Source organism: Leopardus geoffroyi, chromosome D2 (genome assembly GCF_018350155.1).
Source record: "Leopardus geoffroyi isolate Oge1 chromosome D2, O.geoffroyi_Oge1_pat1.0, whole genome shotgun sequence".
Lineage (NCBI taxonomy): Eukaryota > Metazoa > Chordata > Mammalia > Carnivora > Felidae > Leopardus > Leopardus geoffroyi.
Genome location: NC_059334.1, coordinates 57413650 through 57439995, shown reverse-complemented (window position 1 = coordinate 57439995; position 26346 = coordinate 57413650). Strand labels below are relative to the sequence as shown.

The 26346-nt window shown below is 53.2% G+C and overlaps 1 protein-coding gene across 7 annotated transcripts in view; it reads left to right on the top strand.

Moving 5' to 3' along the window:
• CRTAC1 (cartilage acidic protein 1) overlaps positions 1-26346 on the top strand; it is a 158210-nt gene that overhangs the window by 101521 nt on the left and 30343 nt on the right. For all 7 annotated transcript variants that reach the window (XM_045438483.1, XM_045438476.1, XM_045438475.1 and 4 more), the window contains exons 5-11: positions 1971-2127; positions 10714-10848; positions 14175-14320; positions 16971-17107; positions 20823-20905; positions 21805-21905; positions 22321-22489. In XM_045438483.1, the coding sequence (XP_045294439.1) occupies positions 1971-2127; positions 10714-10848; positions 14175-14320; positions 16971-17107; positions 20823-20905; positions 21805-21905; positions 22321-22489 (928 nt within the window). The remainder of the gene's footprint in view (positions 1-1970; positions 2128-10713; positions 10849-14174; positions 14321-16970; positions 17108-20822; positions 20906-21804; positions 21906-22320; positions 22490-26346) is intronic.

The window sequence follows — 26346 nt, the reverse complement described above, 5'->3', positions numbered from 1 at the left end:
CACTGAGCCAACTACTTGTGGTTCGCCTACATACATCATTCTCTATCACCTCTGCCTGGAAGGTTCTTTCCTCTACACTTCACCTGGCTGAGACTCCTCTTAGAAAACCTTTTCTGAACTCTGCATGGTTCAGTGCCCTTCCTCTGGGGGCCCTCTTCTGTACACCAGGAAATGCTGTACATATTCTCTTTCTTCTCTAAAATATTTTTAATTCCAGTAGAGTTAACATATTTATTTTTTTAATTTTTTAATTTGAATTCCAGTGTAGTTAACATACATATTCTCTTGATCATATGCGTAATTGTGTTATCGCTGACATGTCTGCATCCCCTCAGGAGACTGTGAGTTCCTTGGTTGTCCTCACCCACCAGTCAGACAGACCCAAGTAGCTCTTAATCAGCTTCCCCAAAGAAAACATGCCGTCAGTGATTGGTTCGGTGGGATGGGGGGGTGGCTTCTGGAGTCATTGGGTAAGAAATAGAATCAAGCCAGGAGGGCTGAGGGCCGAGAAGGGGGTGACAGAGCACAGTCGGCCTGGAACTCAGCTGTTTCTCCTGGGTTGTTTTGTGTTTATGGCTTGCCTTTAAAGTTTATATTTATTTCTTGGGGCACCTGGGTGGCTCAGTCGGTTGAGCGTCCCATTTTGGCTCAGATCATGATCTCGCGGTTCATGAGTTCAAGCCCCGCTTCAGGCTCTGTGCTGACAGCTTGGAGCCTGCTTCGGATTCTATGTCTCCCTCTCTCTCTGCCCTTCCCCCTCTCGTGCACATGCTCTCTCTCTCTCTCTCTCTCTCTCTCTCTCTCTCTCAAAAATAAACAAACATTAAAAAAAATTTAAGTTTATTTATTTATTAATCAAGCCCTGCAGAGCCTGGTGCAGGGCTCAATCTCACGAACCGTGGGATATGACCTGAGCTGAAACTGAGAGTTGGATGCTTAACCGACTGAGCCACCCAGGTGCCCCATGTTTATGGCTTGCCTTTAAATGAGACTATAGGCAACCGAAGAATGAAGACTTTGTCTTAGGTACATTTATAGCAAGAGCGTGTTGCATGTAGTTGGAGTTCAAGATATATCTACTATCTGATTAATTGGAGGGAAATGATGAGAGGAAAGCTAGAAAACCGTTAGAATTTAGAAATCGTGCAGATCTCTTGGGGGAAAGGAGGCATCCATTGAAGAAATGACACCGTTATACTAACAGACAGAAAAGAGTCTTTCATCCGCAGGGTTTCGGACTAGAGCGGAGAACGACTACAGCTGCAAGGAGCTGGTACCCAGGCTTCTCCTGGATGCAAAGGAAAAAAATATTTGAGACAGTGTTAGAAAGACAGAAGCAATATACTATTTCTTTCTGGTTATATGGGAAAACCAGGGGGATGGAAGAGGGAAGGAGGACCCCTGCATATCCGAGCCGCCTATGCTACCGAAACAGAGGAACAAGGAGATACAGGGTGGGCAGTGGGGAGGGAGCAAACTCCGGAATTTGCTTGTCATCTTGGCTGGAGTGAGCTTGAATGGGAGAGAGAGAGAGACTGAGAATAATGGGAATTGGTAGATCAATCAATCAGCAAATATTTATTGAGCAGCTACCCTGGCTGGCAGCTGGAGAGAGCTCAGCTGGAGAGAGGCACATTAGAAAATTGTCTATAAAAAGGTGGCTGTGGGGGAGAGGGAGGGATGTGTTCTTCTGGAACAGGATAGAAGGAGAAGCAGGGCTGCTTTGTATTAGGACGCGGCAGGGCGGGGGGCGGGCAGGTGTCGTGCACTCTGTAGCCTCTGGGAAAAGCACCTCTGGAGTTGGGCCCGTGCGCAGCTTGCAAGGCCATGCACTCTGGACCAGGGAGGATCACCTGACCCGTGAAAGAGCTATGGTCCTACAAAAGGAGGGGGAGAACCGCTTTCCGGGAAAGAGACCAAGATGAGCCCAGACCGGTCTGCTCACCCACCCTCCTTCCCTTCCTCCTCAGGGCTCCGGACGCTACTCCATCTATATCGCCAATTATGCCTACGGTAACGTGGGCCCTGACGCCCTCATTGAAATGGACCCTGAGGCCAGTGACCTCTCCCAGGGCATTCTGGCGCTCAGAGATGTGGCTGCTGAGGCTGGGGTCAGCAAATACACAGGTAGGCAGCGTGACGTGCGGCGGGCTGTGAGTTGGAGGGGTGGGGGGCCGGGGCTGGGGGCTGGGCGCTGCAAGGCTGAGTCTAGTTTATCAGAGCCCACAGGAGAGGGTGTGCTTGCGTCCCTGGGGAGGGCAGGATGAAGGCTTGATTCCATCCCCCCACCCACACGAAGCTTCTCCAACACTGCCTTTCCAAGGGTTGGTGAGATACCTGTCAGGTGTGGGCTTTGGGGGCGTGGGGGACACAGGACGTAAGGTGAGCACATCATCATCCTCTCCCTGGAACCTCTTGCCCCGTTCTCTGCTGTAACCCAAATGATGGGTGAACAGGTTCTGTAGGAGAAAACTGACAAACCACAAAGGCCGAGATTTAAAGAATTCTTTATTGCCAAACAGCAGATGAAATTATTTACTTATACATAAGCGGCCAGGAATTGAGTGCTAAATCCCTAAGCTTCAGCTGGGTCCTGTCTCGGATAACTGAGCTCAAAGAATTGTTTTCTTGTTCCAAAACCTCTCCAGGCCCTTTTTTTGAAGCCATGCTCCCCCCAAATCTCTCTGGATGGGGGACCTATTGTCAGTCTCTGACAGGGAGATCTTTCTAGGGAAGGCTGTTTTTCTAATTCTAGCACGGCTGCTGACTAAACTCTGATAATCTGCCAATAGACCGCTGATGGCAGAGCAATCCAGTTCCTGTTTTGGGTGCCAAAAATCAGGAAGCCGGAGCTGTGCACAACAACTTCGCACGTGAACTTGGGCCTCACTCACCCCGAACCTGTAATTTGGACATAGAAATCCTTCACTGGTTGACCTTCCCGATATATCCATCCCAACTTGCACTGCAGACTTCCAAAGTATAGGCCTGCCTGAATCCAAATCCTGGGGCTGGAAGAATACTTGAAGGGTCGTTTGGGCCATCCCCCTGCCTCTGGACAGCCGGGTGGTAGCATACTCTCAAAGCCCTACTTGGAAAGGGTTGTCACAGCCTCTCCTGAGTTTATGATGCCTTTCTCTAGCCAACTTTCCACCTCGGTGAAACAGGGAGATTGATGTTGACCTGTCTGACAAAGTTTGTGGGAACAAATGGCTAGACAGTAAAATAGTGTGCACAGCTCAAGCCCCATCAAAGTGCTCGAGAGCCCCACACGTGAACGTGCAGTCTTTCTGGCTGAGTGTCAGTAATAAACCATGCTTTCCTGGGAAAAGGAATAAACATGCAGGAGCTTCAGCCTAGATTTGTACAGTCAATTTTTCTGAATAGTTCCCAGCTCTGTGCACTGGGCTGGCTTGGCAATTAAGTGCCTTGATCTGCAGGAGAAGGAGAGTGGGCTGGGGAGATGAAGCACTTGAAAATGATGAGATGGAAGGGAGGCAAGGTCTGGGAGAGAGGGTTATACACAGAATAAAAGAATTCGGGAGGTTGCGGCTGGGTTTGAGCACGAAGGGGACATTGTTCACGCTGGCTGGGCTGGCACAGGGGCCGGCAGGAACCAAGGAGGGGGCAGGAGGGGACCGAGAGGAGACAGCTGAGGAGTACGGATGGGGATGGGAGCAGTAGCCAACTGCGCCGGGCTGTGCTGGAAGGGCCAGGCAGCTCAAGGAAGGGACAGCAGCTTCTGTGGAGCAGGCAGGCAGGCCGGGGCAGCTGGCGTGCCCAGAGGACACGTTAGAGCAGCTTTGCAGACTTCCAAAAGCCATTTGGCTGACAAGAACCTATTTGGCCCACCAAGTTACTATTGTGTCTGCCCGCCTTCCCCAGCCCACCCTTTCCTTGCCCGCCAAGCCCCTCACTTCTACCCTGCAGCCCCCTTTGTCACTCCGATAATGACGCGTGGACATCTGGCTGGAAAGCTAGCCCAGAGCACCGCCCTGAGCCCCAGGGACAGACCCCAAATGTGAGGTCCACCACTGGAGGCTGGCCTGATTGCCGAGGCTCTGGCACATGGCCAGTGCTCAGCTCCAGGCTGGTGCCCTGGGGCCTGGGAAGGGGGAGGGAGGCAGGCAGTGTGATGAGCAGGCCAGGAGGGAAGTAAGCCATGGCCAGATGTGCAGTCGGGGAGCCACACATCCCCAGAGCCAAGCCACACAGTACCCATCTGCCGGACAGACCTTGGAGAAACTCTTGTTTTACAAAAGAACAAATCGAGGTCCAAAGAGGAGAAGGGACTTGCCCAAGGTCACACAGAAGGTTTGTAGAGAAACGAGCATTTAGAGCCCCGACCCCAAAGCTTAAACTGCCACAACCAGCTGACCTTTCTGGTGACCTCCAGCTTCAGCATCCGGCTCCAGCCTGCAAAACGGGAGGGGCTGGTGAAGGAGGAAGGCCTGGCATCCCCCAGGACACAACCCCAGGGAATGGCCCTCACGGGTTTGATTATGACCCCCAGGTTTTGTGGCTGAAGCAGCTGCTTGGCCAAGGCTATGCGGGCAGCAGGGGGAGGCCGGCCAATGGCACTGCCCGCACCACGCTGTCCGGCTCTCTCGGGTGGGGGGATGGGAAGCCTACTCTCCAGACCTGAGCAATTCCACTGGCGGCTGCCACTCTGCTAGGTCACAGTGCCATCTAGCGGCCACCGTGCCCACTCTCGGGGGACTCGCGGGCTGCGGGCCGACATTGGGGTTGGTGCCGAGTTGAATGGAGGGAAGCCCACTCGCCCACAGTCCCTAGTTCAAGGAGAATGCCAAGCCCCAACTTTCCCAGATGCCGGCAGCCCCTTGGAGCCTGGAAGGTACAGGGAATCCTGAGAATTAGTTGTCCATGTGGCAGAGGGCCTGGCATGGAACCCGAGGAGGGGGAAGGTGAGGACCAAGAGGTCTACACTGGCCTCTGCAGCCCTGAGTGACCTTGGGCACATCCCCAGCCTCTCTGAGCACCTTGAACTAGCAGCGTGAACCACTGTCTCACAGCGCTGCTAAGAGGACAGGCTCTGGCGTCACAGTGCTAGGTACCAGTCCTATCCAGGCAGCGATCGGCAGCTTACTAATGTCTGTGGACCTCAGCTTTCTCACCTACAGTGGGGGTGTGCGAATGAAGGTTGGCAAACATAGGACATGGCCGGCACAGGGCCTGGCCCACAGGTAGGACCCTCGGAGCGTAGACCCTATCCTCTGAGGTGCCCACAGGGATGCCAGGGCCCTCTGCTGGGCACCTCCTGGGTGCAGGGAGCGTCCTGCAAGGCACAGGGGGCAGCACAGAGCAAGCCCGCCCAGCCCCTGCCCTGGAAGCATTGTCCATTTGTCCCCCGACCCCCACTCTGCCCTTCAGCCCCGGGTACAGCCATGGGCCTCTTCATGCCCATCTCTATTGGAATCCACTTGTCTTCCTTCTTAACTCTGCCCACCGCCCCCCCCCCACCCCCGCCAGTCTCTATTCCCTCCCCAGGAGCTCTGCATTTGGGCCTCACCCTCTGAGGGAGCATCTGCCTGGGCTGCAAGGTGGTGATTAAAGAATCCTTACAAGAAATTTGGAAAGAAAATGAAGGTGGATTTATGATGTGGGGTGGGGATTTTTGCTGTTGGCTGGGAGTGGTGTAGAACAAAGAGGAGGGCAGATCTGATTTATAGGAAGTCATTATTGGAGAAGGAGATGCCTAAAGCCCAGCTGAGGCCTTCTGGCGGCTCCCCAGCAGCCGACTCCAGAGAAGTGACCGTGGGCAGCAGAGTGGGGGCCACGGAGCACCCCAGTTTGCCAGGGGTGCACTGCCTTGCAGTGGGAGCACAGCCAGATCTGACGAGCAGCACTGGAGTGACGGGCTCCTCCAGCAGGGCCCAGGACCCTCCAGGAGGGCAGCCCCAGACCTGCCCCAGAGCACATGGGGTGTCACTGTACTGGGTGAGTGACAAGAGGGGGCATCATTTTCTTTCAGAACAAACACATATATGTCATATACAAATACAATCTTTTCTTCTGCTAAAATAAGGTTTTAAAGGTCAAGCCTGTGGCTGACCACTCTGGGCCTTACCGGGAGCAGGGATCCCTCTTCTGCCTGGAGGAGACTTCTGTAGAAACATCTTAGAACACGCTGTGGGGGAGTACAGGCTCCAGGGTCATGCAGGTGTGGATATGAACTGTGATCCACTGCCCGCTGGCTGCGATTACACCTCCTGGAGCCCAGGTTTCCTCACCCGGCAAATGGTCAGGTGAGATGAAGCTACAGAATGTCTCGTACACATGACGGGAGAGCAGGGAGGCAGAGGGGCTGCTATTAGATACAAGTCCGTATCTAATACCCTGCCCTCCACACACTCAGAGCCCCACCCAGCATCTGTACGTCTCACAGAGGGTTTATGGGTAGCACCAACACAGTATTATTCTGTGTTTGAATTTTCAGGAAATTTAGGATGAAAGACCCTGTTACCATCCTGCACTATCCTCACACCCCCTTCTCAAACACACACACATACACACACACACATCATTCCTCACCCTTATGTTTTCCAGCATCTTTGCTACTCTTATATAATTGCTTGGATGTTCTCGGAAGCCTGCAGGCCTTGGCATCCACAAGAATCGTAAGAATTTTATTTCTGTTGAGGTCTCAGTAGATTAATCCCATGGGTCCAAATTCCTTGACCAAGGGGCCTCACAAAGCCGCAGTGGTGTGGACTCCAGATGGGCCCAGGAATCCACTCCCAGCCATGCTCGTCCTGAGTTCCAGTCTAGAGGATGCACTGGGAGAATGGGAAGGAGCCTTGGATATCTCATTCCCCCACCCAGTTTACAGGGAGGGAGACCAGGGCCTGAAGAGCACACAGCTCAAGTTCCTGTAGCCAAAGCAGGTGCAAAGGCCAGGCAAGGACCTAGAGGCTTTTCCTTAGCAAGGCAATGCCCACCTCCTCATGCCTGGGTCCTCTGGCCCACAGTTTGGGGTGGTTCAGCAGCACCCACGCTTTGGTTCTCCACAGCCTCTCTTTTCCGTTCTTACCCCACCACACCTGGCTCCCAGATACAATACGGCCTTTCAGCAGGCCACCCCAGTACGGCCTCGATGCAGTCTGAGAAACGGATTGCCTGTACCCAAATTGGACTTGAGTCTGCCTTGCCAAAGCTCAGGGGTTCAGAACTTTAGGGGTGCAGTTCTTGAGGATAAATGAGGCTGCCCCGTGGGGAGCAGGAGCAATGGGCAGCCTCATTTATCCATAATCAGAGGGGGCGCGAAAGGATGTGGCAAGAGGAAGAAGGGCAGTGGGGAGGCATTTCCCCTGTAACTCCACCTCCCCCACCCAGCTTGATGGGCAGAGTGAGAGGCCGCCGGGAAGGGTTGGGCAGGGAGCAGCGTCTACACCCAACAACGGAACAAGGAAGCCTTAGACGCTTGAAAGTCCTGGGGAAATAAGGAGATTTTATTAATGTAGCAGGTGGGAAATTGTCCCAGCTAATGACTCTGTGGCACCTGACATTTTCCAAGGTACCTTCTGAAAACCAGCTCACTTAATATTTATGACAGCCCTGAGACGGAACTGTTGTTATTGTCAGTCTCACATTATAGGTGAGAAAATAGACGCCCAGAAAGGCTGGGTGAGGCACCCAAGGTCACACTCAAACCTCCTGATCCCTAATCTTCTTTCCCACCACCAGGGCTGCCTCTCCAGCCCCAAGTGGGGAAACTGCTTGTCCCCAAGAGGATGTGCCTGCCTCAAATATAAAAGCATTCACTGATGTAAAGTAGAATTTAACTCACAATCGGGACATCATCCTCCAAGGCTAAAATAAAGATGTTCCTGACTGCCCCTCATGCAGCCACAAAAGGTGTGTGCTAAACCTTAGGAGGGGAAGAGCTGGGGGGAGGGAGAACGGGTAGAAGACATTGAATCAGGGACCTCTGTCACTGGCCACACAGGGAGTGGAAGTATCCAGCTACCCTTAGGATGGATGGATTTTGTTGGTTTGAAGAGGACTTACGTGGTCCACCTGGGAGGAGGGTTTCCCCTGCACAGCAAGGGGTGCCAGTACTTGATCGCCCCCGTCTCAGACCCCAGTTGGACTCTCCATCCTGAGGCCGTGGGGGACCTGTTCCCAAGAGGCTGTCTCCCCGACTGTCGACTCACCTGCTCCCCAACTGTGCGGCGAACTTGCCAAGAAGGAGTTGTGGGTAACATCTCTGTTATGGTCCAGTTGCCATGGCAATAAATTGTCACTAATTAGTAGTGTGGTTACCATGGCAATTTTCTAATAATTACAGGTTACAAATGGTACAAGCTTTCAACCCAACCCAATTAGTTAATTAGAAAGATTTAGAAATTTGTCCAAGAGGGAAATAACCTGCTTTGTAGAAAATGAAGAGAATGTGTCACAGCTTGAGAGCCAGAGGCAGAGAGGAAATTGGAGAACACCAGAGTGGGGAGGAAGGACGGAGTTGCATGGTGGCAAGTCCCAGAGCCCCACCTGGAATTTCCGGGGGCCCAGGCAAGGCCGAGGGTTTCTCACTGAAGCCTGTTCCTGGGCTGGAATCTGGCAGGACCAGGGCAGGGACGGCTGCCAGCAGCCACTTCGCGGCTCCTCTGAATGGGCAGAAGTGGTGCTCAGGTTGCAGGCCAGCACCCCTCTCTGCTGGCTTTAGGAAAGGCGTCTGAAAGCCTCCCCACCCCACACTGTGGCTGTCCTAATGAAGAACGCATTTCACATCTTGGATGATGCTCCCCGAGAGCACTGTGGATTCAGTGACTCCATTTTCATGAGGCTTGGGCTCTCCTTGAGAGCTAATTAGATTACCTGGGAGGAATATGGGAGGCCCAGGGCCCAGAATGTGTTAATTTGGAGCTTAACCATGAAAGCAAGAAGAGTGGCACTGCGATTTGCCCCATCTTCTCCTCCTGGTCCCCAACACTTGTACTGGTGGGCAGACTGTATTGCACGGGTGAGAAAGGCCCCATGATTTCCTCCAGGGGCATCTCTCAGAGGACAGAAGGAGTCTGGGGACCGAGAGAACCTCCATCCCAAATTAGCAGTCACTTTATGGAAACCTCTTCCCCATCCAGGCAGGCAGGCAGGCAGGCAGGGCATCACTCAGGTCGGCCTGAGCTCTCATTTATTTAACAAATAACAATAATAAGTCCTTCTGAGTGCTCTGAAAACTATTCTTATTGTACTGAATAGCCCATTAGAGCAGTGCATTTCAAATTTTACTGTGCACATGACCACCCAGGGATCCTTCCAGAAGGCAAGTTCTGGCTGGGGAAGGACCTGAGACTCTGCATTTCTAACAAGGTGGCTCCCTTGCAGCAGATCCATGGACCTGACTCTGAGTAGCAAGGGAGTAGGATTCACAAAGAGACTCTGTGAGGATCTCACCTCACGTATCCTCTTAAAAATCCTAAAATAGAAAAAGCAGGTCACACAACCCCCATTGCACAGATGAGAAAACTGAGGCTTAAAGGGTAATATAAATTGCCCAAGCTCACACTCCTTGTGAAAGGCCTTGTTGGGATTAGAATCCATGTCCCAGTCCTGGTCAGGCTGTTTTTTCTGCCCAATATTTGGGGGTGTGGCTTCCAACTCTTGATTCGAAGCCCAGTAGTTGGGGCTGTTTGTTCAAGATGTCTTAAGATTGGACTTGTTGACACAGCTCAAATTTGATCTTGGAGACATCAAACCCTAATGTAAAGCTGGCTTGATTTCTTTCTTTAAAAAAAAAAAGTATGTAGTTATTGGATTTTTTTTCCTTTCAAACTACAGAAGCAATTCTGTTGCAACAAGCCAGATAACACAAAGACATTCCCAAAAAAGGCCAACTACCGTCCCTCCTTCCCTCCCCAAATCCCACCCCATCTAGCAGTCTGGGTTAACAACTCAAGGTGTGGCCTTTCCCACTTCTCCCCCAACTCGAGAACGAGCTTGTGTAAACATGTTCAGAAATATCATGTATTTTCCTTTTTTTTTTTTTAAATTAAACTAAGATTACACAATACCATTACTTGGTGAATTCCTTTTTCATTTAACAGTATGTCACGGGCACTCCTCCAAGTCAATACATATGGACCTACACAGTCTTTTTAGTGGCTGCAGAATGGTCTGTCGTATGGATGCACCATAATCCATTCAACCCGTCGCTGTTGATGGACATTCAGCCTGTTGTTCCCAGTTGTTTGCTCCATCACACAAAGTTAAGAAAACATCCTGTAGCTTTAGCTAGAACCTCTTCCTAGATGTTCTTAGAAGAGGAGCACACCTGGTGTCTTGACTGGCTTATGTATGACTGGGGGTGGGGGTGGGGGTTGTCAGGAAAATCTGTGACTTGACCAAAATGTGGTGGGTAGACCTGGGCTAAGGGAGTATTGGAATTCGGCCTCTGAAGGGAAGGGAAGGATATGGTGGCTTCTGCGTTCCATAGGTCACAGAATCGTTGCTTTGTGCAGAGTGACTCTGTCTTGCCCCTCACTTGCCTCATCATCAGTGTGGTCATGCTCCACACAAGTTTACAGGACTGCGAGCCCAGATCTGGGCTCAGAGAAGCATCCAGAAGGTTGGAATTTCCCCCCACCCCCAAAGCTCTTCTGAGGCATCTCGCCGTAGCAGCTTCTCGAAGGCCTCCTCGCGGGCCTGAGGCCTTGCCTCTGCCACTCACTGTGGATCGATGTCCTCTCCTAGGGGGCCGGGGTGTCAGCGTGGGCCCCATCCTCAGCAGCAGCGCCTCAGACATCTTCTGTGACAACGAGAATGGGCCCAACTTCCTCTTCCACAACCAGGGCGACGGCACCTTCGTGGATGCTGCTGCCAGTGCTGGTGAGTGCGACCGCTGCCCTGCGACCCTCGACGCCCCAGGCCCACAGGGGCCTCCGGGCTGCCCTGCCCCCTCCAGCGTGGCCCACAGGCCTCAGGGAGAGTGGGACAAGTAGTCGTCTGCACCACACAGGGAAACCTTGCTTGTTATCTTCAGTTCCACATCCCCCAGGCTCAGGCCGCGGGGAATGTTCACCGCTGGGGAAAGGGGGAGCCTGTAACTCATGAGCAGTATCCATTTTCCAGCAACTAGAATTGGCCCGTGTTCCTCTGAGTCCTGCTTGAGTTCTCAGCCTTAATTTCTCCTCTAAGCTGCCTCTTTCCCGGTCCCCTCCCCACATTCACCTTAACCACTGATTTCAATCAAGTAGCCATTTATTGAGCCCCTGCTAAGTGCCAGGCTGGGGGTAAGAGTTGGGGGTGCTGCTCTGAACACCACATCATCCCACCACACACACATACACTCACAGGCATAGGTATTCTAGAGGGGGGAAAAGATGGATAAACAAATAGCTCTAATAAGAGGGAGACTAAAATCCACATAAAATAGTACTTCGGATTCCCAGCTCTCCTCCCCTTCCTCCCTCTTTGTTCATCCCTCATCTGCCTCAGGGCCTTTGCACCTGCCATCCTCTCTGTCTGAAGTGCCTTCTCCCTTTCTCTGTCTGCAGAACTTCTATTTATCCTTCAACACTCAGCTCAGATGTTATCTATGAAGCCTTTCCTGCCTCTGTCTGTACTACCTGGCAAGATTCACACTCCCTCCTCTGCATTCACACCGTCCTGCGTACGCTTCTTGGTCAGGCTTCTGTTTTGCTAAAATAATCTATGTCTACGAGGACTAGGCACTGTGCTGTTCATTCTTGACACCGCACTTGGCACACAGTGGTCACCCAGTAAATTTTGCTGAATGGCAGAATGGACACTTCATAAAAGTTTGTGGATATAATCAGCCTGCCCTTCAACCACTTCCCCCCACCCGCTTCCTCCGCACGTTGCCAATGAAAGGATTGATTTCACCTCTTTCTGGGCAGCATGGGGATGAGCTGTAGCCTCCAGAAGAAGGGGTGAGCGGGAATCTAGACACATAGATCAAAGGTCCTACAAGCTCCAGCTAGTGCTGACAGCTAGCATCAAATCCCTGAGCGAGCACCAGTCTGTTCTCTGTGACTTACAAGTACCTAATCCCCCAGCTCTCTGCTCGGGAGTTCCCATTTTGAACACCACCCCTCCGCTTGTAGCCAGTCAGCTCCCCTCCTGCCTTTCCCTCTTCTCCTTCCCGGCAAAGCCAGAGCTGGAGGCAGCGGCCCTGGCCTGTCCTCCCACCCGGCAAGCACATACACCCCGGTGCTGTATACTCTGGTAGCAAATTTTCTCATTGCTGAAAAATCATAAAATGAAGGGAGGTGGTAGTGGAGAAAGCCTAGAGGATTTGATAAGGTGTTAAAGAGATGGGAGCAGAGGTGAGCGAACAAGTTGGAGCGGGAGAAGGTATCTGGCGGGAGGAGAGAGGAAAGGTGCTAGGCCCGTAATTGAAAGTCAGAATGATTGCAGGGGTTTAACAAGACATGTCAAGAGGGCATTCATCACCCAAACAGATGCTGCTGTGAAATGCAGCCTGGCACCGATTATTCCCGTGAAAGGGAACCAGCTCCTTGTCAAGGTGCCTCGTAGATAGGAGAGAAATGGGCCAACACAGAAGGCCACCGACATTAGGACTGGGGAGTTTTGTAGAGAATTAATGGGGTATTAATCCTAGAGGTGGGAGGCTGCCCCTGCTCCTTTGCGAAGCCTCCTCCTCAAGCCTGGGCCTCACTGCCTCTTCTCCACGCCCCCCCCCCCACCTCCCACCCATCGTCCAGATCCTTCCCTCCCCCAAGGGGATGCTCAGCCTCCAAGGTTCTCAAGGGGCCCCAGCCCTACCTTCTCCTGGCTCCCATCCCCAGGAGCTCTGTGGTTGCAGCTGGCGAGAGCTCCCTGTGCCCTGGATCCTGTGATCCCCCCTCCATTACATTGTCCTGTCACCCACCATCTGTGAGAGCCTGATGGCCACCGGCAGTTTGTCCTCTGAAAGAGTTGGCATGGGCGTCAGCATTTAGAACCAGCATCTACAGCCTCTCAGCTCCACGCGTGGCCTGAGGGCACGTATCTGCTTTGCGCAGCCAGGAGGTCAGGCCATCCCTCTGGGCAAAGCCACCCCATGTCCTCCCCCGGGATCAGCTCAGTGGTCACTGGCTGATGCGGGGACAGCATAAGCAGGTCACACTGAACACACAAGCTTCTCTTCCCAGAGCTCATGAGGCACACTGTGGGTTTCTCTGTTATGGTGTGGTATTTCCTCTGCTGTCACCAATGTCCCCAGTTGCCTTCTGTCAAATTATTTATGTCTCTTCATTCATTCAGTAAGTATTTACTGAAAACTACCGGATCACCACAGGCCCTGAGATGGATGCCATGTGAACACAGGTGAATAAGAAGACAGTCCCTGACCTCATGGAGTGTAAGGTCTAGTGGGGAAAACTGACACTAAGCAAATAAACCACAAAGGGACATAATTGCACCTGTGATGTGCACGGTGGAGGGGAAAAATGAGAGGCTGTCAGGGAAGATAACCAAGTCGTTGGGAGGAGCTGTTTTCATGGGAGTGGTCAGGGGAGGCTTCCTGAGGAGGTGACATTGTAGCTGAGAGCAGAAGAAAAACAAGGAGCCAGGTAACCAAGAGCCAGGGGGAGACATTCCTGGAGCAGAGACAAGCTTGAGCAAAGGCCATAAGCCGGAAAGAGCAGGGCTCATTTGAGGAACGACAGGAACCCAGGAAGGCAGAGCTTATGAGTAAGGGGGAGTTTACTCTGATACAGGGGTATCAGATAAAGACCAGATAAGGTGGGCAGGGGCCTTGTGCTCCCCAGGCAGGAATCTGAACTTGGCCCAGCAGTACTGGGGAGCCACTGAGAGATTTAAACAAAAGAGTGATGACCAACTTACTATGTACCCCAGTGGCAGTGCCGGGCGCCTGGGGAGAACTTTAGTCCTCCGGAATTTCCATGTCTCCTTCCCGTCCCCATGCTACCCCAAAACTGAGTGAAAATTGTGTGCTTGCTGGGCAGATGCAGCTGAAGACAAGTCTGGTTCTCTTTGTAACCACATGGCTGGCCCACCACCTGCCCCTGTGGGGAAATTCTGGGCTGGCCAGCACAGCTCCCCATCTGCTCAAAGGGCAGGGTCAGCGCAAGGGTCGCCCTCCCTGTCTCTTTCCAAGAAGCTCCAGCAAGGTGTTTGTGGAGCCTGCAGGGGGCGCTGCCTTGAGGGTTCCTGTCTTTCCTCCCCAGGTGTGGATGACCCGCACCAGCACGGGCGAGGTGTTGCCCTGGCCGACTTCAACCGTGATGGAAAAGTGGACATCGTTTACGGGAACTGGAATGGCCCCCACCGGCTCTACCTGCAGATGAGCGCCCACGGGAAGGTCCGGTTTCGGGTAAGAGGAGACCTCTCCCTTCCTCCCTGCCCTCCGCCGGCCAGCACTGTGAGTGGCCCTGGCATATCCTGGGGATACAGCCCTGCCTCCGCCTCCCACCAGGCTGAGAAGAGGCTTGTGGCTCTGCAGAACCTCGAGGCAGGAGAGCCACAATGAACGTAGCATCTGGGGGAAGAAGATGGACTCCAGTCTGGTCTTCTAGTGCCTGGAGCAGAGGGGGCCACAGGCAGAGGAGGGGCAGCAGCTTCCCAAGGTGGGCAAGAACAGGTCAATGAAGGCTCTGGAAGGTGGACTTCATTCCTGGATCGGCAGCGTTTTTCCAGGCGGCTCCTGGAAAACCTGATCTTTTCAAGTTTAAGTTCAGGCTAAGCGTGCAGTGGGGAATAGAGGGACAGGGGAGGCTGAGACTACAGACCTCCCAACAGCTGCCCCCCCCCCCCACCAAGGACAGTTGGCAGAGGGTGGGCAAGATGACCTCAAATCCCTCTCTGTGCCCCCTCCCTGAGCTGTCAATAGATTGTGGTGCCAAGAATTCTCCAAAGGGGCTGTTTGGTGACAGTGCCACCCACCTGATGAGCTTGAGTTTGGAGCTTTCTCAGGGAGCTTCCATAGGATGGTTGAAACGGGTCTGAGGGAGTCCAGATTGTTCTGGAGGTATCTGGGTCTTGCCAAAATCCTCTGCAAGAGTGAGACAGTTCTAGCATTTGCCTGATGCTTGATTGTCCCAGGGGAGTGTCCAGGAACCTTATGTCTAGGTGGCCACCACAAGCTCCCTCCCCCATAGGCAGCCACCTTGCAATGCTCAGACCCAGCTGCTCTCTCCCTTGAGACCCAGGCTCTCTGGGAAGGAAGGGGGCATACCCTGAACTTGGGCAGTTGATCCTGGATGATTTTCATCTGTATTCAGCTTTTTCTTCTAACCCAGCTTCTCTGCCAGGGGTGGTTTTCTCCCCAGGCCATTTGACAGTGTCTGGGGACATTCCTGGTTGTCACAAATGAGATGGGTACTACTGGGATCTAATGGGTATAGAGGACAGGGAGGCTGCTAAATGTCCTATAATGCACAGGACAGCCCCCCAGCACAGATTGATCCAGGCCCAAACATCAGTGTGCTGGGTTTGAGGAACGCTGCTAAGCCTTCTGGTGGCCCTGCTCCAGAGCTCATGGGAGCAATAATAATGATAATAGATGCCCCATTTATCAGGTGCCTTCCATGTGCCAGGAACTGTGCTAAGCGCTTTACATACATTATCTCAGAAGCCCAGGCGTCCAATGGGGCGACCCCAAGGGGGCTATGTAGGTTTCCATTTTTATAGGATCAATAGAATAATAACGAATTAGAGATCCTGAGGTCTCTTTTTTCTCCAGCTCTTAAGGCCCTGTTCAGCCTATCCTGGCCAACTGGCCAGGCTCTCAATCAGCCTCATTACTGCGCTGATGGGGACAGCCTCCCTCCTGGCCTCCCCAGAACAGGCAGCTCGCCAGCTGTCCCAGGCTGGCTTGTTCCCGCAGCAGATGGAAGGGGGGACCTGCATAAGAGGCCAAGGAGCAGGGCCAGGCCAAGGGGCAGAGGGGCACCCCCAGAAACACCGAATGTCCCTTCCCAGCCCTTTCCATGCGGTACCTGAGATTTCGACAGGCTGCTCGAATCTTTAAGGGACAAAACCATCTACAATAGATATTCTTCTCACAAACAAAAGAAACGCATCTTCTTCTATTTCAAAGGAAGTCCCGCACCCAGGACCCCTTTGCTAGGTCCACCAGGCCCTGTCAGCACTTCGAGGCCCAAGCTGGGCTCTCCTGGGCTTAGGGTCTCCCCGTGAGCCCTGGACAGGTATATCTGATACTGCAAACCCCAAAGCAAATGTCTCAAAAATATTGAAAGACTTCCAAGAAAAAACATAAGAGAACAGCAAAACCACAGCTAAAAGCCACCTCTGCCACATTCCGTGAGACTGATGGCGTGAGCGAGGCCAGTACAGATCGCCAGGGATCTACCTCATGCCCACTGTGTGCCAAGCATTTTATATGCAGTCCTCACAGCCTGAGCTGCCATTCCTAGCCCCATGTTCCTAATGAAGAAAGTGAGACCTGAGAGGTTAATAACTTTCCTGAGATCACACAGCTACTCAGCAGAGAAGCCTGGATTCAAATGCACAGCACCTTCCAAGGTCCCCCCAACCCCCCAGCTTCTGACTCTCCTGCAGAGGAGGAAGGGCATAGCATCTGGAGTCAGAAGCCCTGGCTCCCACCCCATCATTAGCTATGACCATGGGCGATTTCCCTCCTGCCCCAGGACTCCATCATCTCACCTGTAAAATGGGAATACTAATGTCTGCCCTTTCTCAAGTGCCTGATGGGAGGGCTACGTGTGACCCTGCCTGGGGAACAGCCAAGTGCTTCACTGGTGTGAATCAGGACTGTTCCTCTTACCTCCTTGTCCTGCTATAAGCAGCCCGAGTTCTGTGTGGCCCTGAGTGCAGCCACCACAGGTCCCTTCTGGGGGAGGTGAGACAGGAGGTGTTAGGTCAGCTGTCTTTTCTCCTGGATTGCATCCACACGCATATGCAGTGTGGGGAGTCGGCCTGCTGCTCACCTGCCCTGTCCCACTCATCTGTCCGCTGACCTCTGTGGCCTTCTCTCCTCCCAGGATATCGCCTCACCCAAGTTCTCCATGCCGTCCCCTGTGCGCACAGTCATCGCCGCCGACTTTGACAATGACCAGGAGCTGGAGATCTTCTTCAACAACTTCGCCCACCGCAGCTCCTCAGCCAACCGCCTCTTCCGGTAGACACTTCAGCCTAGCCGGGGGCCTCGCGCTCTTGCCGGCTGGGAGTTGGGGAGGAAGGTGTAGCACTCAGTGGGTAGTTCCCAGGGCTGAGGCGTGGGAAGGTCCCCTGATGAAGAAACAGAGGAGGGAAGGAAGGATTGAGAGAGAAGCTGTGCGATGGAGGAAAGATCCTGGGCAGGAAGCTGGTGTCCTGCTGTTGTGGGGGAAATGGTCAGAGACATGGCCCAAAGCGTGTCCAGAAGCCAAGCTCTATGGGAGAGAAATCCACACAACCACAAAAAGGAGTTACAGAGTCAGATTTGTTTGGGTGCACCTGTGGGTAAGCAAAGACAGGCAGGTGTACTGGCTGCAGGACTTCTCAGAGCCTTTAACATGACCATGAGTGTTTTTATTTTCTGAAAGGTAGATGGAGTATTCCAAATAGATTTGACCACAGGACACTTCTTTCAAAGATTTTCCTCTTGGGACTAGTGCTCTGCAAAATGTGCCTTGGGAAATGCTAGATGAGACAATTCATGGTAGACAAGTTAAAGGGAGTGACAGAATGGAAGAAATCTGTTAAGGATCTGCATCTGGGGAGGAAAGGTTGGCTGTTCAGAGGCAATACTTCTCTAAGAGGGGTCCGGGGACCACTGTCATCAGGATCACCTGAGTGCTTATTTAAAGTACAGAATCCCAGGGCCCACCCAGGTTTCCTGAATCAGAATCTCCAGAGGTAAGGCCCAGGAATCTCTATTTTTAACACTGGGCATCCATCAGGTGATTCCTATCACACTAAAGTTTGAGAACTGCTGTTGGGGAACCTCAGGACCCATGTGACCTGAGGCAGCCCTGTTCCTGGCCTAAAACATGCTAATGGGGCTCAGGACCAGGTGGAGAGAGGAGGCAGGTGGGGCAGGGGGCTTTGGATTCAGGAAATGGGCCCGATCACCTGCTTGGCTCCCCAAGGCCCCCATCGCCCCCATGCCCTACCCCAGGGGGGGCCCTAACTATTAATGAAAGGCAAGAGCTGTGACTAAGCATGTTTTTAAATATAATTATTAACAAAGCATCAATCCTGACTGGATGTAATCACCCCCCGAAGGCACTAGATTTACTAATTAGGTGCCTTGCAAAAAGCTTATTCACAACTTCCAGATTAATTGCGGAAGATCAATTGCTCGTTAACAGAGACACCACTTTCCTTCTCTGGCTAATAAAGTGTCACTCGCCAGGGCCCCTAAGCAGCAGAGGGTCTAGTGCTCTCATCCCTGTGGCCCCAGAACCCAGGCGCCTCCCCTGTCTGCCTGCCTGTCACACCACCCAGCCTCCTTCTGACCACCCCGAGGGTGGGCTGGCCCAGAGCTGCCATGGATGAAGACAGTGTCATCACATAGTGGCCCCACGGGTTAGTGTGTTTGCCTCCACGCAGCAGCCGTGGAAGCCACTTCCGAGGTCCGTGGCTGTGCTCCAAGTCCCGGTGGCAGATGGCTGGGTCCTGAGCACACAGCCAACAGTGTGAGGGGCTATAGCTCGGGCCACCACTCAGCCAGCCCCTCGGGAAGTTTAGCCCCAACCTGTCCCTGTTGCTGAACAGAATGTGGCAGGCTCCTTGTAGGAGACACTGGGGACCCAAAACCTCAGTGGGTTTGGGCTTACAATCTTTCAATGAAGAGAAGGGTAACCAGGGAATTCGTCACCCACAGCAGATGCTTGCTGAGTGCAAGGGGGTCCTGTTAATGGTGGGACAGCAGGCAAGCAGGGACTCTCCCAGGCCAGCCGGAATATGTGTGGTCACACCAGACATGCCTCTGATCTGTTCTCATCACCCCTGGACCACACCTCATCTCTCTCAAGGGGTTTCCTGCATCCGCCTTCAGCAGGTGTCTGTGTCTAGTCCTCCAGAGCAAGCTGTTGAAAATGCAGATCTAGCCACACCTTCTTCTGCTTAAAACCTCTTAGAGACTCCCCATTGCCTTCTCTTTGGCTCATCCCACACTTCCCGGCTTTGTCCCCACTCTCCGCTTCCCCGTTCATAACTGAGCTCCAGATCCTGCCAGCTTTGTTCACTCCTGGGCCGTACCAGGCCTGGACCCTCGTGCTGCCCACCCACTCTGCGCCTTGCTCCTCCCTCTTCGTCTCAATGACACATACTTACTCATCCTTCTGGTCTCAGCTTAGTTGGCCCTTCCCCCCAGGAAGCCTGTCCTGGTTACCTAAACCTGGGTGAGCTTGTCGAGCGCTGCCCTCCCCACAGCCCCCCTGCCTGTGGGCCTTCAGCACGCTGCATGAGGCCCCCCCCCCCCGTCGTCGTGGCCCCTGAGCTCCATCCTTCCTGATGTACACCACAGCCACAGGGCCCAGCGCAGCGGACGGCACGCAGAAGTCACTGCAAAAGAATTTGTTTAGTGAATACACAAATATAGCGGAACTTATCCTCGGGAACCCTTGAGTGCATTGTCACCTGAACCAAGGGATGTCTCTGCCCAGCCGCGAAGAGTCTGCGGGACACAGGTGGTCAAAGGGACCGTGGTTGCTGGCAGGCTGAGGCATACACACCTCCAGCAGGTGCACAGACACCCAAGTGCAACCAGGCACGCCGCCCTCAGCCCACGCCACACACATGGATGTGCTCAGCACAGATGCCCCGTGTGGTGGACGGAGGGTTCTTCCGGGGCAGCTACTCAATGCTGCAGACCCCTTGCAGTTCTGCACACCCCCCCACCACCACCACAGGCTCCAGCTCAGGGGACCTCTGCCCCCTTCTGAAAGTACTAGCCGCCTCTCAGCCCTCTGATGACTCTCTGTGAGGGGCAGACAAGAGCCACCTGCAGTGTTTCGGGGAGAGCGATCACGTCCCTCCCAGCCCTGTCTCCCCCCAGCACTGCTCCACACATCCAGAGCACCCAAGGCTGTGAGACTCTAATGAGAGAAAAATCGGAGGAGAGCTCACCACCATCATCAGCATTCAGCTCAGTGTGGAGAAAGAGCAGGACATTCACAGTGGGCTTTTCTGAAGCAAATATTACCGTGATTCAGAGCTTAAAATAGAGCCCCTGCAGCCCAAGGGGAGCCCTTTCCTCCCTTTTTGCCACTGGACTTCATCCCTGTGTCCCACAAACGTGCGCCCGGAGCTTTCTGCAAGCCTCGCGCTGTGTTAGGTGCTGTGGGAGATGCAAGAATGAGTAACACGTGGTCCCGGCCTGCAAAGACTTGCAGTCTAACTAGGAGATAAGACGCATCCATTCAGAGCTTTAGCACAAGGCAGAAAGTGATAAAGGCCAAGCAGGAAGGCATTGCTTCCAGCAGGACTATCAGGGAGGGCTTGGAGGAGGCGGCGTTTGAGTGGTTTCAATCCTGGGCACACCCAGAACTTGGAAACCGGGGGCCACTGGAAGGAAGGTGAAGGTCAGTTGAAGGTAGCTGCTTCCCTGCCCCTTCTCCATCCATCAGCTGCCCTTCCCCAGGCTGTCTATAATTCATCCATTAGAGAAGGAAAAATCAATATTTACCAATGTAAATTAAAACCCAAGAAGGGGACAGACAGGGTGTAGGCAGGCTCTGAGAACACAGAGCGGCTCCGTAGACATCCAGGCCATGGCTGATGCACAGGGTGCCTGGGGATGTTCAGGGGACAGAGGATGGAGTGAGGGGGCCTCTGGATTCAGGGGGCCCGCAGGTTCCTGGCCGGCATGCTGCTAATCTGGGAACGACCTGTCTCCTCTCCTGCAGTGTCATCCGCAGGGAACACGGTGACCCTCTCATCGAGGAGCTCAATCCTGGCGATGCCTTGGAGCCTGAGGGTCGGGGCACAGGTGAGGGCACCTGAGGGCTCAGGCCCGCACTCCTCTGTCTCAGCACCGCCTGTACGCCAGGGTGAGGGCAGGAGGGATGGGGCAGCCAACTCCACAGCACTGGACTCCTCCTTCCCTGCCGTTCTGAAGGCCTTCACCCTGAGGGAGGGTTGAGCCCCTGGGAGCGCCAGGCCAGAAGCAGAGGAGGCGATGACCTATACTTCCAGTCTCGGGGCTGCTGGGGGCGGGGGTCTGGGAATCGGGGGCGGGGCGGGGGGCGGGTAGGCAGTAGCTTCTCTGGCAATGCCTTGCCGGCGACGCGGGGCGGGGGGGGGGGGGGGGGGGGGGGGGAGGGGGATGGAAAGGAGAGGCTGTGGGTCCTGCGGTCTGACCCCTCCCCTCTTGGCATTCAGCCTGGTGTCCGAGAAAGAGCACTGGATCAGGAGTCCCAAGACCTGGTCCTGCCATTGCCTCATTTGTGGTCTTGGAAGTTGTTTCATCTTCTGGGTCCTGATCTGCACCACCCATAGAAGGGATAACTACGCCTGCCCTCTTCACCTCTCTGGGTTGTAGCAAGGACCAAAAGGAGACCATGCATATGCAAACACGATACATTGACAAAAACTGAAAATGCAAAGGCCGCGTGTAATAGATCAGGAAGAAGTTCTCATGGTCTGAGCGATTTGCATACACGCCATGCACAAGTTCAGGGAAGGGAAAGGGAGCCCTCTTCATGATTTCCTGCCATGAGCCAACTGTTGGGAAGCAGAGATGGGCTTCCACCCTGTCTACCTGCCCCAGCACTGTGCTCTCTGCCTCCCACCCCCTGGCACATGCACCACAACGTGGTACTGACTGGGAGCCCCTCTCCCTCTTGGGTCTCCTGGCCGATGGCCAGAGCGAAATCTGCCTTATTGCAGGGGGTGTGGTGACAGACTTCGATGGAGATGGGATGCTGGACCTCATCTTGTCCCACGGGGAGTCCATGGCTCAGCCGCTGTCCGTCTTCCGGGGGAACCAGGTGTGCATGGACCCCGGGACCTGTAGAGCCCAGCCTAGTGTCTCCCCTGGGTCTAGGGTGATAGAGGGCAGAGGCGCCCGGGATGCTTCCTTGCCCAGTGTGGTGGAAAATGGACACCCAGGAAATAAATTCCCAGCCACATAGTAAACCTCCAAGGGCTGCCTTCTCCTGGGAGAAGCCCTTTGTCCCTCTGCCTTCCACTGGCACTTTTGCTCCAGAAACTGCTTTCCCCAAGTCTGTTAGCTTTTCCCTCATTTTTTCAGTGCCTCTCTTTCCAAACTTCAGCCAGTCTGTCTGCCTTGTTCACCTTCTCTGCCGGCTTCCTCCTCTCTTCCCTCTGCACGTTTTCTTCTCTTCCTCCCTCCCTGCCCCCCCCCCCACCCCTGATACTGGCCTGCCTCTTCCCACCCTGCAGGGCTTCAGCAACAACTGGCTGCGTGTGGTGCCTCGGACCCGGTTCGGGGCCTTCGCCAGGGGAGCTAAGGTTGTGCTCTATACCAAGAAGAGCGGGGCCCACCTGAGGATTATCGACGGGGGTTCAGGCTACCTGTGTGAGATGGAGCCCGTGGCACACTTTGGCTTAGGTGAGTCAGGGCTGGGGGAGGGGCAGGCAGCGAGCTGCTGTGCTTGGTCAGTGGGGTCCCGGTACTGCACCCCAAAGCATGCTCGGTGACGAGGACTCACGGCCCGAGCACCTGCCGCGTGCAGAGTAGTCCAGGTACCGTGACCGCCGCGGTGGACACCAGCCGTGCAGGTGGCCCTGCTCGGAGATGAACCTGAGCCCAAAAGGAAGGTTTTCATGCCCCTCCTCGTGCCCCTCCCCTTGCAGGGGTCCCCACTGCAGTCCTCTGTTGAATGAGTTCGCCTTGGGGTCAGAGTATTTAATCCTCCCTTTGTCCAAGGCTGGGGCCTCGTTCAGACATTGTACCAAACTTGTCCAAACCAGCTGTTTCCCTGGCCTCCTGGGAAGCGGCTTGGTGATTAAAGCCTCATCAAACCCCTGGTGACTTCCCTTAGCTAGGAGCTTGGAGAAGCCATGCATTCTCAGGGGGAGTGACATCGCCCTCAAGGGAGTAAAAATTGGTTCTTGTCTGGGGGAAGGGGAGCAAAAAAATCCTACTCTTTTTTATATGTATAAAGGCACAGATATACATACAGTACATAAACAGCTCTACAGTACGTCTGTGTTATTAATGAGATATCACTACGCACCTATCAGAACAGCTAAAAAAAAAAAAAAACAATAGTGACAATACCAAAAGCCGGCAAGGATGCAGAGAAACTCAATCCCTCATACATTGTTGGTGGGAATGTAAAAAGGTACAGCAACTCTGCAGAATAGTTTGGTGGTTTCTTTAAAAATAAAAAACTAGAGGCGCCTGGGTGGCTCAGTTGGTTAAGCGTCCAGCTTCGGCTCAGGTCATGATCTCAGGGTTTATGGGTTCGAGCCCCGCATCTGGCTCTGTGCTGACAGCTCAGAGCCTGGAGTCTGCTTTGGATTCTGTGTCTTCCTGTCTCTCTGCCCCTCCCCCACTTGCACTCTTGTCTCTCTCTCTCTCTCTCCCTCCCACAAAAAAATAAACATTCACAAAATTTTTTAAATTTTTTTTTTTCAACATTTATTTATTTTTGGGACAGAGAGAGACAGAGTATGAACGGGGGAGGGGCAGAGAGAGAGGGAGACACAGAATCGGAAACAGGCTCCAGGCTCTGAGCCATCAGCCCAGAGCCCGACGCGGGGCTCGAACTCACGGACCGCGAGATCGTGACCTGGCTGAAGTCGGACGCTTAACCGACTGCGCCACCCAGGCGCCCCAACATTCACAAAATTTTAAAAAAAACTAAACTAAACATACAACTACTATAAAACCCAGCAATTGCACTCCTAGGTATTTATCCCAGACAAATGAAAACTTATGTCCACATAAAAACCTATACAAGATTGTTCATAGTAGCTTTAGCGGTAATAGCGCATACTGGAAACACCCTAGGTGTCCTGTGATAGATTACTGGTTCATCAAGCTGTTGTCCATCCACACCAGGGAATAGTACTCAGCAATAAAAAGGATTAAACTATTGATACACGTAGCAACTTGGATAGCTCTCGAGGGCATTATGGTCGGGGCAGGGGAGGCCAATCTCATAAAGTCACATACTGTTGATTCCATTTATATAATATTCTCGAAATGACAAAATTACAGGAAATAGAGTGGCGGTTGCCAGGGGTGGGTGTGACCATAAAGGGACAGCCTGAGGGAGGTCTTTGGGGTGATAGAGCAGTTCTGTATCTTGATTGTGGGGGTGGCTGCACAAACCTACACATGTGATAAAATGACACAAAGCCGTACACACGCACGCACACGCACGCACGCACACATGCACATGATCGATGTCCACTTCCCGGTTTGGGTATTATGCTGTAGTTGCATAAGCTCTAACCATCGAGGGAAACTGGGTGATGGGTACACAGGGCCTTTCTGTACTATCTTTGCAAATTCCTGTGGATCTATAATCATTTCAACATAAAACGTTTTTAAAGAAATGCATTGGGGAGGGGATTGGTGCGGGGGGCGGTCTAAAAAGAGAGGAAGGGGGAGGGGCAATCATAGAAAAAAATGTTGAGGAGTCACGAGTGTCCTTACTAAGACACCAGAGCGAAGAAAGCATTTGAGTCAAATATACCTGGGCTCAAGATCAGACACCCTCCCCTGCGTGTTAGCACCTTATGGGGTGATATAATACTAACATAAAAAGAGCAGGCAATGTGGTCTGAAATTAACGTATATGTTAATATTATACACACATCATATGGGCATAGAAGAAAACTGAAAGAACATGCAAAAAGTGTGAGCAGTGACTCTGAGTGGATTAACACGGTAACTCTTACTCATCCAGGTGGCACTTTATTACTGAATTTCATCCTCACGACCACCCTGTGACGCGGGCACTATTTATCCCCACTTTACAAATAGGAAAACTGAAGATCGTGGCAATTAAGAAACCTGCCCAAGGTCACATGACAGATCAGTGGCAGAGCTGAGACTCAAATCCAGATCTGCCCAACCGTGTGATTTTTATTTTCTTCCATATGTTTTGTGTGCGTGTGTTCCAATTTTTATAGGAGCACATAATATTTTTGCAGTCTGAAAAAGGAGCATAAATGTTGAGGGGGCCCGGGGCCTGGTTATGTGAGCATGTTCTTGGCCTGTTTCACCCTGGATGGGTCGGCTGGCTGTTGAAGCATTTGTCACTTTTAAGGTAGCCATTTGCGATGCTGGCCAAGTACGAGATGACTTTTAAATATGTTGTCCTCCGACGAAACAGCAGTAGCCGACAGTCATTGAGCGCTTAGTGTATACCAGGCACTGGACTTAAGTGCCTTGCATAAGATACCTCACTCAGTTTTTAACCACAACCCAATAAATCGTAACCCCATTCCACAGGTCAGAAAACTGAGAGGCTGAGAGTGGTGCCCCAAATCACATCTCCAGAAAGTAGAGAGGGCTGGATTTGGACCCCGACTCCTTGAACACCACTGTCTGAATTCTTGACCTCTGTGACTTAACTGCTTGGCCTCCCATAGCTGCCGTGTGTGGAGCCAGCCAAGGTCCTCCGCTCTGCCTCTTTCTTCCTGGACATCCACGTCCCCTCATTACCAGGTGACCCGCGTAAGGCCATCCAGTCACCAAGATAATGCCGTGGTATCACAGGTGGGATGTTTATCCAGGCATCTGGCTGGATGTCAACGCCCCAGCCCACTGTGTATAGATCAGGAAATTGAGGTTCCACAGAGCAAATCCTTGGTAAGGATGGGACTGGGGCTGAGGTTCTCCTTCCTCACATCCTGTGGGCTGCCTGTGCTCTTTTAAGACGTTTTTGTGGGCCTCGCTGGGTCTCCTCTCCAGCCAGTATCTGCCCTTGACAAGAGCACAGACCTGCTTTTTCAACCTGGCAGCCTCGGCTGAGTCATGTGCGGGGACCACGGGCACCCAGGAGCCTCCATGCCTCTCCACAATGTCTGCCTCCCACACTCGGGGTAACACGCCGCTGCATCTGGTTCAGAGCCTCTCCTTGATATTTTGCAAGGCTGGGGGGTTTATTCTGGCTCTGAACTCTGGCCCAAACAGCTCGACGGGTCCCCTTGTAGGCTCCTCTCTTGCCAGGATCCACTCCCAGAGAGCCACTGAAGGAAGGCTGCTCTTGGGGACCTGTCCCTGTAGCTCACTCTTGAGCCTGGCAGTGAGACTGAGGCGACCGAGCAGGAAGCAGCGCCAGGAGCAGGTGGACTCTGTCCCCACAGCTCCAGGGCCCCCAGTCCAGGAGGGTCTCCTTCATGGATCCAGCGTAGCACAAGCCTTCCTGGCTGATGGAGGGGCAGCGATGGGGTGGGAAGAGAGGGAGCCAAGAGGAAAGGCCAGACGGAAGGAAGGATTGAGGAAAG